The sequence below is a fragment of the Triturus cristatus genome, chromosome 5_1 (assembly GCF_964204655.1).
Source record: "Triturus cristatus chromosome 5_1, aTriCri1.1, whole genome shotgun sequence".
Taxonomy (NCBI): domain Eukaryota; kingdom Metazoa; phylum Chordata; class Amphibia; order Caudata; family Salamandridae; genus Triturus; species Triturus cristatus.
In genome coordinates this window covers 958829775-958842683 of record NC_140587.1, presented here as the reverse complement: position 1 = coordinate 958842683, position 12909 = coordinate 958829775, and the positions used below count along the sequence as shown (strand labels likewise).

At 42.6% G+C, this 12909-nt stretch overlaps 1 protein-coding gene across 2 annotated transcripts in view; it reads right to left on the bottom strand.

The window, feature by feature from the left end:
- MYO10 (myosin X) overlaps positions 1-12909 on the bottom strand; it is a 481006-nt gene that overhangs the window by 256608 nt on the left and 211489 nt on the right. The window contains exons 5-8 of one of the 2 annotated variants that reach the window (XM_085606081.1): positions 5413-5547; positions 2208-2332; positions 914-927; positions 717-801 (exon numbers count right to left, since the gene is read on the bottom strand). In XM_085606081.1, coding sequence (XP_085462207.1) covers positions 717-801; positions 914-927; positions 2208-2332; positions 5413-5547 — 359 coding nt within the window. Of the gene's footprint in view, positions 1-716; positions 802-913; positions 928-2188; positions 2333-5412; positions 5548-12909 lie in introns of both variants that reach the window. The other variant, XM_085606080.1, reaches the window with a different exon arrangement.

The window sequence follows — 12909 nt, the reverse complement described above, 5'->3', positions numbered from 1 at the left end:
GGAATCTATATGTTGCTTAGATTTCCTGTAAGGTAGATGTATATCTAGGTTAATTGTAAGTGGAACATATTGATGCATACATTTACATGTTTGTTGAAAATCAGCGCACAAAGCACATATATATGAACAAGGGTTTGGTGAGTGAGGAGTAGAAATGTTTCCTTAACAGAGCCTGACTACTGTATTAAGGGGCTTCCTAGTGGCTTACTTTGATGTCAACGATGTTATTGGAGATCATTGTCTTCGCTTTTATCGTTTACGAAATGCCGCACATAGCCATTATAAGCCATATGTGTAATGTTCTCCATACAAAAGTGAAAGACTGTCTCTGCAGAATGACTGATACATTTCAAATTTGCTAAAGTCATCAATAAAGTTTGTTAAAAAAAAAAAGGGGCTTCCTAGTGCCAGTAAGAGGTTAACAAAGATGTGTGTGGTTAAGGCATGTGTCAGTTGCATTCAACAGCTTTCATTATAACAAGGTTAGCCTCGGTGTATATTCATTTGAAGCCTTAATTAATTGATCAGGCCCTTGAACACTGCATTTTGAAACATTTTGTAATAATTATTTTGAAAATTATTCTTAGAGAGATCCCACTCTTCTGCTTTTTATTAAGCCAGTAACGAAGCACACTAGGATCGCTCGCCAATAATTCTGGCAACCATCTGCCTGCCGATACCTCCTCCGGCACGCTATTGCGTGTGCTCACACTAACCTTTGTCTTCGCCTTCTACCCCTGCCAGCAGGGCATAGAAAATGTGGTAGTTCCTCTCCCCGGGATTCTGCCTCACGACTCGATTCTGCAGACAACAACATTCTTGTTAGGCTTATAGGTTTATCTCTACTTTGAAAAAAAATACTTTCATTTCTACGTAAATATCTTTAATGAAATAGTAATGAATGATGACTTACTTTTTCTAATAAATCTTCAGTTGCAAAGAAGCACAGGTCAAGGAAGATATGGATAAAATAGGATAGCAAAGAATGTGCCGGGCCAGTGTGTCCGCAGGTGCTGGACTGCCGCAGGTGACCAGGCGGCTGCATGTTGGTTGTAAGAATGTGAATCACTGCATGAGAAAACCCTAACAAGGCGATTCTTATATATCGTTTGGATGAATAAATATCTGATTTGCAACAGCGTACAAGACCGCGGAGCTTTCATCACTCAGCTGAAATTCACAAATTTAAACTTGGTGTTCAAAAATGGATGTTGTGGAACTGGGAGCTGGATGCTTGCCCCCCAATATGAGGCTTGGTATGTGATATGCATAAGGTTTGATGATGTAATGGAAGCAAAGCATGTCAAAATTTTCTACATGTTGGCAAGTGGTGTTATTAAGAGGGTGAGAACAGATTCACTTGGCATGCAGGCTAATTCCACAAATGAATAATCCTCAGCATTGAATCTGCTGTTAAGGATTGCGCATAAGTGAAAGAAAATATGGCATGCATGCACGCACATGCAGACACCATGTGCTTGTCCAGAGAATCAGCCCAAAGGGCCACCTTTTCTTGCACCAACACGAGCCAATTTCATAAGATGCTGCAGCATTGCTTCTGATGAGTCAGCTATTTCAGCGACACCATTTATGACTTGCCAGCAATCACAGTATCTGGAGGTAAAACTATTTGAACAAATTCATGAATTAGCGACGGCACAAGAAAGCGTGCGTGTAAACCTCCTCTATAGACAACTATATTAATCAAAAGCAGAAGCCTTTATGCTCCTGCGCATCAAAATGAAATAAAATTAAGTGTTTTTTAATGAGTGGCGATAGCGAAGGCTTTTTGATTCTACAAATATTATATGTTCTATTATTGTGTCATTCACATTTTTCTTTCGACCACTACAGCATACAGCATGGGGCAATAGGTCAGAGCACTTCAGTGATTGGCTAACTTCTCTGTGAGTGACGCATTCTGCCCTTTCACAAGGAGCACATCCACGCACAAGGAAGTTCCCTTCAGTGCCAGGCAACGTGTGGGATCCCTAATGGCTTTGCCTATGCTTGTTTTACATAGGGATAAGTAATATATTAAATCCGATTTCTAAGCACTCTGAATTACAGGCGTTGTTATTACACTATGTAGTGACACTCAATAAACAGATGAACTTGTAAAGTGCAGAACACATCAGATATCAGTAGCAAGCTCTTGACTCAGCGCTATCTTGCCAGCAACCAATACGATACAGATAAAAGGATACAATCTATAATTTTGCCTCCCTGTATGTTCCCCTTCTGACATATGTTAAGCTGGACAAACTTCCCAAATCTGCTGGAGTTGTTGTTGTACACCGTCTTTGCGTTTCCAAACGCTTCCATGATGGGGCTGTAAAAACAGAAGAAGACATCAGGGCAAACTTGTGACGCACATCCAACGAAAGACACTTCACTTCTGAGGACCTTAAAGAAATCCTTCATCCTGGTATAGATATCTAGCCATCGCGCACCCCAGGCCCATGAATCTCGAATCCATCGAAATACTTGTCTCTATGATGTAAAACATCTCAAGCTATACGAACCCTTTTCCCTAATTTAAGGCATTTGTAGGCACATTCCTGCTTCACTGTGGGGGAAAACTGTGTGCTGGGTTACTCCGTAGTACGCATAAGTAACAGCCAGTTTCCATTTGGTGATCAGTCCCAGGAGGTGCAACAGCGTTTGTCATGACACCAGCCATGAAGGAGAGTTTCATTTTAATCCAAGCACGTGCAGGCTGGTAACATGCATGCACCTGAGGAAAAAACCGACAGACACGGCTAGGCAACGAAGTGATGTTTCAGAGAATGGTTGTCAATCAAAGCAAGGAAAATGGCGCCTACCCTGTAGTTGAATAGTTAAGGACAATTGTAATTGGGGTGCAATGGGTCCCTCACACTATTGGGCCTTGGTGCCAATGCACCTGGTGTACTATTGACAGCTATGCCGTTGAGACAGGCACTCCAAACCCAGGACTGCTTCAGTCAGCCATCACGAGCCAGCCATGCAAAGTCCCCACGGTTCTGACTGACTGCACAAAGCGACAATCAACAAAAACATGTTACGGGTTGCCTGCCTCGAAATTCCTCAATGGACCGAGACCCTCCTTCCGCACAACAATAGCTATATTTCACTATTGTATTATTATTTTTTTCTTTTGGCCGTTATGTACATCTTTGTCTTTGTTTGCTACACATTCCCATCACAACTGAGACAGAGTTGGTTGACCTTGTTGGCTGCCGTCGAGAGAGATGAACAAATGACAGTGCCTCTAGACCGCAATCCCTCTCTGTTGTTGGAGAAAAGATCACCTTGTGCTGCAGAGGAGACAGCCAGGGCCCAGCACTCTCAAACCTGCACTCTTCGCAAGCACCAGATCTGCACCCTGAATCCACTCAAACTTTACAGAATATCACATTAGTAGAAAACTCACTTGAAGCCGTTTACCTACACTTGGCTAGAAAGACATACAAAGTCCACGGCTGTTCTCCACACATCCCAACATTCCAGACAGTATCCATGAAAGGAAAAACGTGTCAACATATTGGGGTTCTAAACCAAAGACTCACCCTATGGGTGACATCTACTTTGGGAGACTCATGGGACCGACTCAACTGGTGCATCTTCTATCACACAATATAAACTTTCTGTGCTGTTTCCAAACCCAGATGCACACATCCATGCTTGTCATCTATGATATCACATGACTGACAGCTGCAGACAATTTGATTTCGCCTGGTGGTGAGATCACCAGCCGTTTGATGGTCAGGCACCATTTACTGGCATATCCCTCATCGGAAGCGGAGCAGCCGATCTGGCCTTAGAAAAAAGTCTTCAGTTTTGGAGTTTGTATAGACTCAAAGCCATATATGACCCTCACTCTAAAAAATCAAAAGGTTGTGTGTGTACCAGTGCTCACAGAGACACACTAGGGACCGAAGCAGATGGATCCCGTCATTGCAAGCGCATTCAGACCTGCAGCTCACCGTGTCCTCGGTCACGCTGAAAAATCAGCAGCTCTTCAGAACAACAATAGTAATCCGCAAAAGCTGCATATACCAAGCATGTCCAATTAAAAGAAAAGTTAGAGAAGTAGAAAACTTAAAAGATCCCACCTTCACCACTTAACATTTCAGGATCCGCCCTCCCGCATCACAAAGCTATCACGATTCCAATGCAAGGAATTTGAGTCGTAAAATGTGCCCAACACACACAAGGTTTCACTAAGGGCTTCATTCGTAAAAGAACACATGCTGGTACCCAAGGTTGTGCCTGCAGCCAACGCTATTGAATGTCGAATATCGAGGCTGCGTAGTCTTGATTCCATCTCATGCCTCTTTAATCCACCACCAGGCACTCCCTGCCCCAATAACTCACAGTTGTATGTTCTTTTTGAACCCTGATTTTTCCCTTTGTCGCAGGTTCTCCATCTCTCTCTTGCATCTCCTTTCACTTTTTTCTCTCTCTATTGTTCTAGGTCAAAGTCTGATGAAGAAAAATAAATGAAGCTGCCCAAAAAAGAGTAACGTTGGGCTCCATCTACAACCACCAGGGCATATTAAGCACTGGTTTTACTACACAGGAGATGGTACCTACCCTTGACAAAGATACTGACTCTGAAGTGTAACCCATGTTATCAGATATTTGAACCTGTCAACACATGGTTAAGTGAGAGACATTTTCCCTCTTCAAATTATAGGCATATGCAACATGGCCAGCAATCCGCTAGGCCGACTACTGTAACGCTTAGTGTGTGGAGCTCAGGGGATTCCTTTTACCACTTATGTAGGAGGCGGATCCCTTATTTTCAAAATTAAATAGGAGCAGCCATGATGACTTTACTCTAAAGCAACAACTCGAATGAAATATGTATCGGCAACTGAGATTTCAAATTCAGTAGTCGCTGCAGCATTTTAAAATGACGGGACATTATATCAAGTAAAATCACTTTTTAGGAACTATAGATTTACTTTTCACTTCTGCATCAATATGACACTTTATGCGGCTATGTTAAAATTGTAAATGTTTTTAGATGCAAACAACTTTGCGTGGCTCTCCGGTCATAAGCTAATCAAGAGATTAAAAAACGGAAGACAGTCCTTCTCAGTCTGTGCTCCCACACTATGGAACAACTTTCCCAGAGAACTCACAACAGTCATCCTGCAGTTCAGATAGTTTGACAATAATACTGCAACGGCTACCTGACTCTCCGTAACAATCATGAACCGCAGCCCAGGAATGTGCCTGCTATTTAGCACTCAGGTGCTTCCCAGCTAGGTTTGTGCTTTATAAATACACTTACATGCATATGCAGACAGAGCTCCCACCACCCTGCCCTGTTACTTGTATGTGATAGTTCTTTGTAAATCAATCCTGCTTTTAGGATCTGCCGGCGGCGGCCATGTTTGCGCATTGAACGTGGCGCGGTACCTGCTCTCCAGGATGGCTTGCTCCACGCAGGCTGTTTTCTCCTTGGATGACAGTTCCAGGGAATGCTGGCTCATCGCAGACAAGAATTTGAGGATTAGTTTTGTGCTTTCGGTCTTACCCGCGCCGCTTTCACCACTGAAAGACATAATGTATTGGAAACTATCAGTATCAGCTTCTGTAGCGTGAAAATGTGTGTGCAACGCATTAATTTTCCTAAAAGCCCCCGGTTAGTGGCAATCGCTGTACACATCATTTCATAAGCTTTCTCACGCAGTGACCATATCAATGGCATAAAGCAAAGTGATGGTGCCTCCCTGCAGAATGTTGTGAAGGGTCCATGAAACTCCTATATCCAGCAGATATCCCTAGGCTTTGGACTGGACAGGGGGCCCCCATAAGAGTGGGGACCCACAGTGCTGGAGGGGCAGCAAGAGCTTGTGTTATGTCTCTGTACCTTATTTATGATACATCTGGAATAGTTTCTCACAGTTTGAAAGTGTTAAACAAATACAACATGTCCATTCCACCTTCGACCACCTTAGTCACACTCCCCTCTTATTAGAAGAATGAGTAACAATAATGTCATGAGTAGCGGCGGCCGGCACAGGTAAGCGAGGAGAGGCGGGGCGGGTGGGAAGTCGACAGTCGACGGAATAGGTATAATTAAATAAATAAATAATAGCAATTCCGTCGTCTGTCGACTTCCCCTCTGCCGCACCCCGCTCCACCGCGCATACCTGTGCCAGCCGCGGCTGCTCATGCGTGATGCAGAGAAGCGCTATAGAAAAATGTTAAATAATTAAATATATTGTGCTAAACACACAGATGCTCTGTCCATCCTCACAGTGTGCTACTGCTTCAAAATGCAGTATTGGTGCTGTAAGTGCAGTGGTTGTGGACAAATGTAATTATTCACTAGCCCGTGACTATGAAAAACATAACCAAACAAACTCACGCTTTACTGCAACCAAGCTGATACAGCTAACTTGTTGACCATCTTGCCTTTTAACTGCCTTTTCCTTGTTGTGTACTAGAATGTGTTTGTAACATGCATGCATGTGTGATTGAATGAGTATGTGTGTGTATGTGAAAAACTGAGCTAACCTGTGTTTAACACTGCACTCATATATGAACAAAGTACTTATTGCATATGTGCACGTCCCAGGATGACATTGGTGATGCCACACACTGATGTATTAGTAAAAAACAAACAAATTGCAATTTCACTCACTCACTGATCCTTTTTGCAACAAACACCTTTCTAGCATTAAATTTTTTTTTAAATTAAGGCCCAGACTTACTAAGATTTTGTGTGGCGGTGGCATCACTTTTGTGGCACAACCAGACGTAAAATCCATTTTGTCAATAACTGAGCCACGCAAAGTCAATTTGATTGGCTTTGTGTGGCTTACTAATTTTAGTAACCTAGGGGCATATTTATGAAAAGGTCACACAGCGCAGCAAGCCACCTTGCTGCGCTGAGTGACAGGGAACGAGCAGGGATGCGCCGTATTTAACATAATATGTTGCATGCCAGTCTTTTCCCAGCACTTGTGCACAACGTGGTGCCTAGCGCCAATACAGGCAACTTGCACCATGGTGCAAAGATACCTGTGTTGTAAGCAGGATTGTTTTTGTGCAGGAAGGGACTTCCCTTCCTGCACAGAAACAATTCCTGAGGAATTCTTCTCTTTCTATTTGGGCTACAGAATGCAGCACAAACAGAAGTGAAAAAAACAATAAGAAATTAAGATTTTTTTACTCATTCCCCCTCCCCTGGGGATGCGCAACATTTCAACATATCCCCAGGTCTACCAGTAATGGTAACTGTGGGAATGCTCCAAAGTCCATTGGTGTTGCATGAGAACACGCACACACCACCCATTGAATGCCTCCCTGGGGCAGAGTAACACATCACAGAGATTTCTGCTGTGTTGTGTTACTCTAGATTTATCAAGCCACTCAGGGCCATGTAAGGAGGCCTTGCGTGGCTTGATAAATTTAACTTAGTATTTGCGTCCCCCTTTCACCCCTTTGCGAAGCGCAAGGCAACGCAAATACTTGATAAATATGCCCCCTAATGCTTACGAAGGTGTTCCTTCCTGCACAAAAACAATCCTGCCAGTAACGCATGCATCTTTTCACCATGGTGCAAGGGAGCCTGCGCTGGCAAGAGGCAGCTTCAAGTGCACCGCCGTAGGAAGAAGCTGCACCACCGCAGGTAGAGAGCTGAAGAGTGTCATATCTTAGTAGACGTGGCACTGTTCAGCTCTCTCCTGTTCATGCAAAACATCACAGCGGCTCCCTTCCTGCACAAAAACAATGTCAAAAGTCAATTTCCTCTCTGCATGTATGCTACTGAATGAGGAGAAATAAATCTACTTCTCCTTCATATGCCGGCCTCCTCAGGGAGGCTCAGGATTTTGGCGCAAATTCATATTTGCAAGTCTTTAAATGGGTAAATATCAATTTGTGCCAAAATCCACGGATGGATAGACAGGAATGCTCATGTATCTCCCATTGAATGCCTTCATGACACAAAGTAACGCAACGTTGCTTTTGGTTACAAACTAAAGCAAATCGCCATGCATTTGTTTGCAATACCAACCTGAGTTTAAAAACTAACACAAACTCAAAGCAAAATCTTTGTAAATATGGGCAAGGCCGGCTTTGGGGCAGTGCAACTGGTGCGGTCGAACTGGGCGCTGACCTGTGGAAGGGGGCGCTGTGACCTCAGGTGGGCGCTGTGTTTAGCAATATCTTATGATGGGAGAGATAAGGGGCACTTTTGCAGGTGGTAGTGAGAGAATCCGAAGAGGTGGTCATGGGATGTGGGGGCGCCAAAACTGATTGTCGCACAGGGCGCCATCAGCGCTAAAGCCGGCCCTGAATATGGGCCTAGGTTTTAGACAGAGACTTACAACATACCCACTGTGATAGAAAAATACATAGACCATTCACTGATGAGTTCATGCTTGTTTTTTTAGATGCTACCACAGGGTGTCACTGTTTCATCACGTATATGTTCGGTGACAAGTCTTCATCTTCTGTAGAAATTCGAAGAATGTATTCCTATTCCCACAATGAGATCGCGGTTTAAATTACCAACAGAAGCATGGTAGGAAAAAGATATAAAAGAACGACATGTACTCATTTTTTCCAGGCTAAAAGGCTGAATCAATGTTTGTAACAAACCACTGCACTGTGATTAACATGAGTCACCGTGATGACCATATTAGCACACGTGCACTTCACAGCGAACATCTATGGGATGCTGTTGATAATGTGTGGGGAGAAAGAGGCGACTGGAAATAAGGATTGGAAAAAATAGAGATATATTGTATACTATTTATATAGCGCTTACTACCTCTAACGAGCCATCAAAACGCTTTACACCGGACAGCACGCTGCTCCGGGACCCAAGGTTGATACTTAGTTCAGTGTTATTGGTTACTGTTTGCTGTTTACTATTATTATACTTTTATACATTTGTTGTTTGTGTTGCTTCCAGCCCTGAGGAAGTCGTATGGGTTAATCCCTTCAAACGACGAAGCACGTTGGGATTGGAAGATTTATGTGAATAAAGAAGAAGAATTGAAGTTTCCATTGGATAATCTTTTCTTACTGTTAACAATTGTTTTATTTTGGAGCGTGTGCATCAATAACATTTACTGTTTATATCAATCTGTGATTGAGTTTTTAGGGATTTTGGGTGCTGTTCCCTATATTGATTGCACCGCGATTGAGTCTCGAATCTTTATTGACTCCTGTGGAATCTTGTTTGTAGCGCCATAGAGCCTTTCACACCCTTTAGGTACTTAATACTGTTTGATCATTATTGGGATTAATCCTGCACACTAAAAGCAAACCATTGCATACAGTAATTTCAGTTTTTTATGGTGTACTTAAGTATTAGCGGTTGGTTGCATTCATTAGTCGGAGGGGTGAACTCAAACATATGATTGGTGGGATTAATACAAGAGTTAGTGGAGTTAGATATTGTTAGGTTGCATATGTATAACTTTCAGCAGAGGGATGAGAGATTGTGATCTTGTAAATGAGTTGTGGGAAATTTGCTGAAATAAAGAAAAGTCAATGGTGGATGTGTTAGAGTAGATTATGCTCAGACAGAGGAGGCATGCAGAGTATGGAAGGGAAGGAGACGGACATTTGAAAAAGAGAAGAAAAAGAGAGGTGATGAACCAAAGGTTTAATTAAAAGACAGTTTTTTTAAATGCCAGATTTAAGGAACCTGGGCATCGTTCCTGATAGCCAGTGTGGCCACTTAGAATTCTGCCTTGCCCAGAACTGAGCCAGCCTTTTACCATAGTGAATGCCCTCAGACAATCTAGGTTAAACGTTTACGTACCTATCCCTATTACCTAAAGGACGAGTAGTCTAAACTCTATCAACAGCAAAGTCTAAGCTGATTGGTCAGGAGAGCAGACAGCACGGTGGCCCATAATGTAAAGGTTTCATTGAAGACCCCGTGACCAAACTGTACCAAATATTGATTTCAGGCAGCACTCAATAAAGACTGAAGGGCAAGGCTTACACCTTCCCCAGGAAATTAGTTGACAAATATTTCTTACTTATTAAGCTTCCTGTGAGCCTCACTTGTCGACTATAGAAATGTGGCCTGGCAGATGTGGCTAATTCATGAGCTCCCAGGTGAGAACAAATAATAGTTCGGCTTTCTTAATGCAAGTAAATAAACCCTCAAGAAAACTCAAAGTACTCTGAAGCCAAACAATGTGTTTTTGTTACTCTCCGGAAATGTTCTTTTTTAGCAAGATGGGATTCTAAGCGGAGTACAGCGCTCATGATGATGCCCGATTCGAGGCAGGCCCAAAGACCAAATAAAATAAGATAATTTGACATATATGCAAGTGTGGCTAAAAAAATCTAGGATTGGCAGTAAAGGGAGAAGCCATCTTGCCGAGGCCGGACTAACTCATTTCTGATGGGTAAATATCTCCCATAACAACCAACAGGGATGTCTAGGTAGTTATGGATATGGGCTGTCTATACGGCGTTCCTAACTCAGAACAAAGAAACCGTTCACTTCCCGATGGAAGATACTATCATTAACTGAACTTGAATGGCTAACCTCTACTCCTAAAATGAAGTACGACAAGACAATCTTGAATGTAATCAATGATTTCTATTATTCCTCAGTATATTTTTATGTAGGGATAAATATTTGCCAATATTAGCGGAACACATAGAGATGTTCTTGGCATGAAATAATTGGCTATCTGCTGATATCGAAGTGGTTGAAATGTAAAGCGCTCTGACACCCAACTCAGAGTCTGGTTCGCGCTATAGAAAACACTGAATGTATGAACGAATGAATATGAATAAATAAATAAATAAGGACAGACATGAGCACACTGGTTAAGTTCGCCGGGGTCTGAATGAAAGTATACCTTGGAAAATGTTGTCGATGCGCAAAATCAGGATTTTGGTCTTGTTGCCATGAAACCTAACTAAAAGCACAGCAACTTGCATTCAGACATTTCAGTAGGTTAACATTTAGGCATAATTAGAGTTTAAGCATTACAAAGTTTGACCCAAAAATCTATCAAGAGCAGAATGGTGTGCAGGCTGTAAGGATCACTAAAAGGGCCAGTGATTGCTTACTAGATACCGGCATAACTGTGGACAAACGAACAAGATGGCTCAGTGAGTTAAGCGCACATAGCAGGTCATAAATTGAAATCCCAGCAGGGATGGTTTAGCTCCTCATCCTTCCGACGAGGTCAATAAATAAAGAAACATTAAATTGGGTAACAGCAGCTTCTATAAGTAACAGTGCTACTAAACAGCAAAAAGGTTAATAGAAAACAAGCTAATGTGAAATTTGGTATGCTGAGTAGACGAACAGCATAACACTACAGTATATTTGACTTGTAGTTCTATTTCGATTGAATTGTTTTAGGAATCAAACCAAATTATTATTAAATGAGGGTGCTAGAGCACCTTCAATAGGACTCTAGAATCCTGCAGTTAAATAAATATGCAATTAACTCTGTTTTTTGTTTTTTGAAAATATCAATGTTCCATAATCCGATGGAATAACCTGAAGCATCGGCCACTGGCTGTTCTAAAAAGAAGGTGCTGAGACGGGTCCCCATCGAGGTCTCCATTTCTGCTGTCACCATCAGGATGAAAAAATAAATCTTACCTCTGCAGCAGCACCGCCCTTCACTGCTTTTGATGTAACTTCAAAGAGACTCGATAACGGTCCTTTCACAGTCTCCTCATGTCAGAACTGAAGCATTTTCAAAATGATATACAAAGAAGCCGTTGTTTTTGCTTATTTATCTCACACTACTAATAACCATTGACAAAGCCAATAGCCCTGGCTTGTTGTAGGCTTAATGTTACTTGTTTTATATCTTTGGGCGCAATGACAGAAACAGCAAAATACCAGTAGGGGGAACACTATGCTCGCGAAAGATCTTTAGCATAGGTGTTTTAAGCCATGCACTTAATTATATTGGCCACGCCCCTTTAAGAGAACACCCCCCCTCCAGTTTTTTCATCCCACTCACAGCCCTGATATGTGAATAATATATGTCAGAAATCTTAAGAACAGACAAGTTCAATAACTCATACAAGCAAATTGGTAGGAGGGAGACTACATTGAAACAGTGGCCGGTTCGTTTTCCTGTACAGTGCTTCGTAACCATATCAATGAGATTGGAATGAAGTGGGTCTGTTTTGGGGGCAGTCTTGGATCAAACTTACTTCTTTACTCAGAAAAAGGCTACGATTTGTGGGTGTAACATCTCTGATAACCACGTCTTATTTTGCTTTTCAAAAAACAAATCAATAAACTGACACTGGACTATTTCAGACGATGTGCTAACATACTGTGCTCCAAAACGCCAGCACTTAGCAACACGTAGATAACGTGAAGTCAAAGGGATGTAAAACTATAAGTTATCCACTAGAGGGCACTCTCTGAACAAACAACAGCAAACGTGCCCTTCCTATTCATTTACACTCGAGGCAATATACTTTCGCAAATTATCTGAAACCGCTGGGTGCTCAAAACGAAGAGACACGTTTCTGTGATAGGTGAAATGGATAAGGAGGGCTACGACGGAAGCTAGTTGCATCCATGAATTGTACATGAGAAAAAGGCACAGGCAGAGGAGGGTTAGCTGTAAAGCTGTGAACCTGTGAAGCTGGGCTCCTGTTGGTACATTCTCTCAGGAGAGCAGGCGAGTGTGCCGGGTACAGCGCTGCTACGCCACCGTGCGGCAGCTTCACCACACACCCTCAGAATAACTAACCACTCTTCTGGAGTGGTAGACGAGTAATGAAACACAATTGTAGTTAAGGTTTGCAATGCACCCCACAATTCACGCTCTTTGAAAACATCGATATTGGGACTCTCTGCCCTGGGGAGCAGCGGCGTCTGTGTAAATACTTGCCGTCTGACCCTCCCGAAGTCAGCACTCACTCAGGCCTAAACACCACCCACCT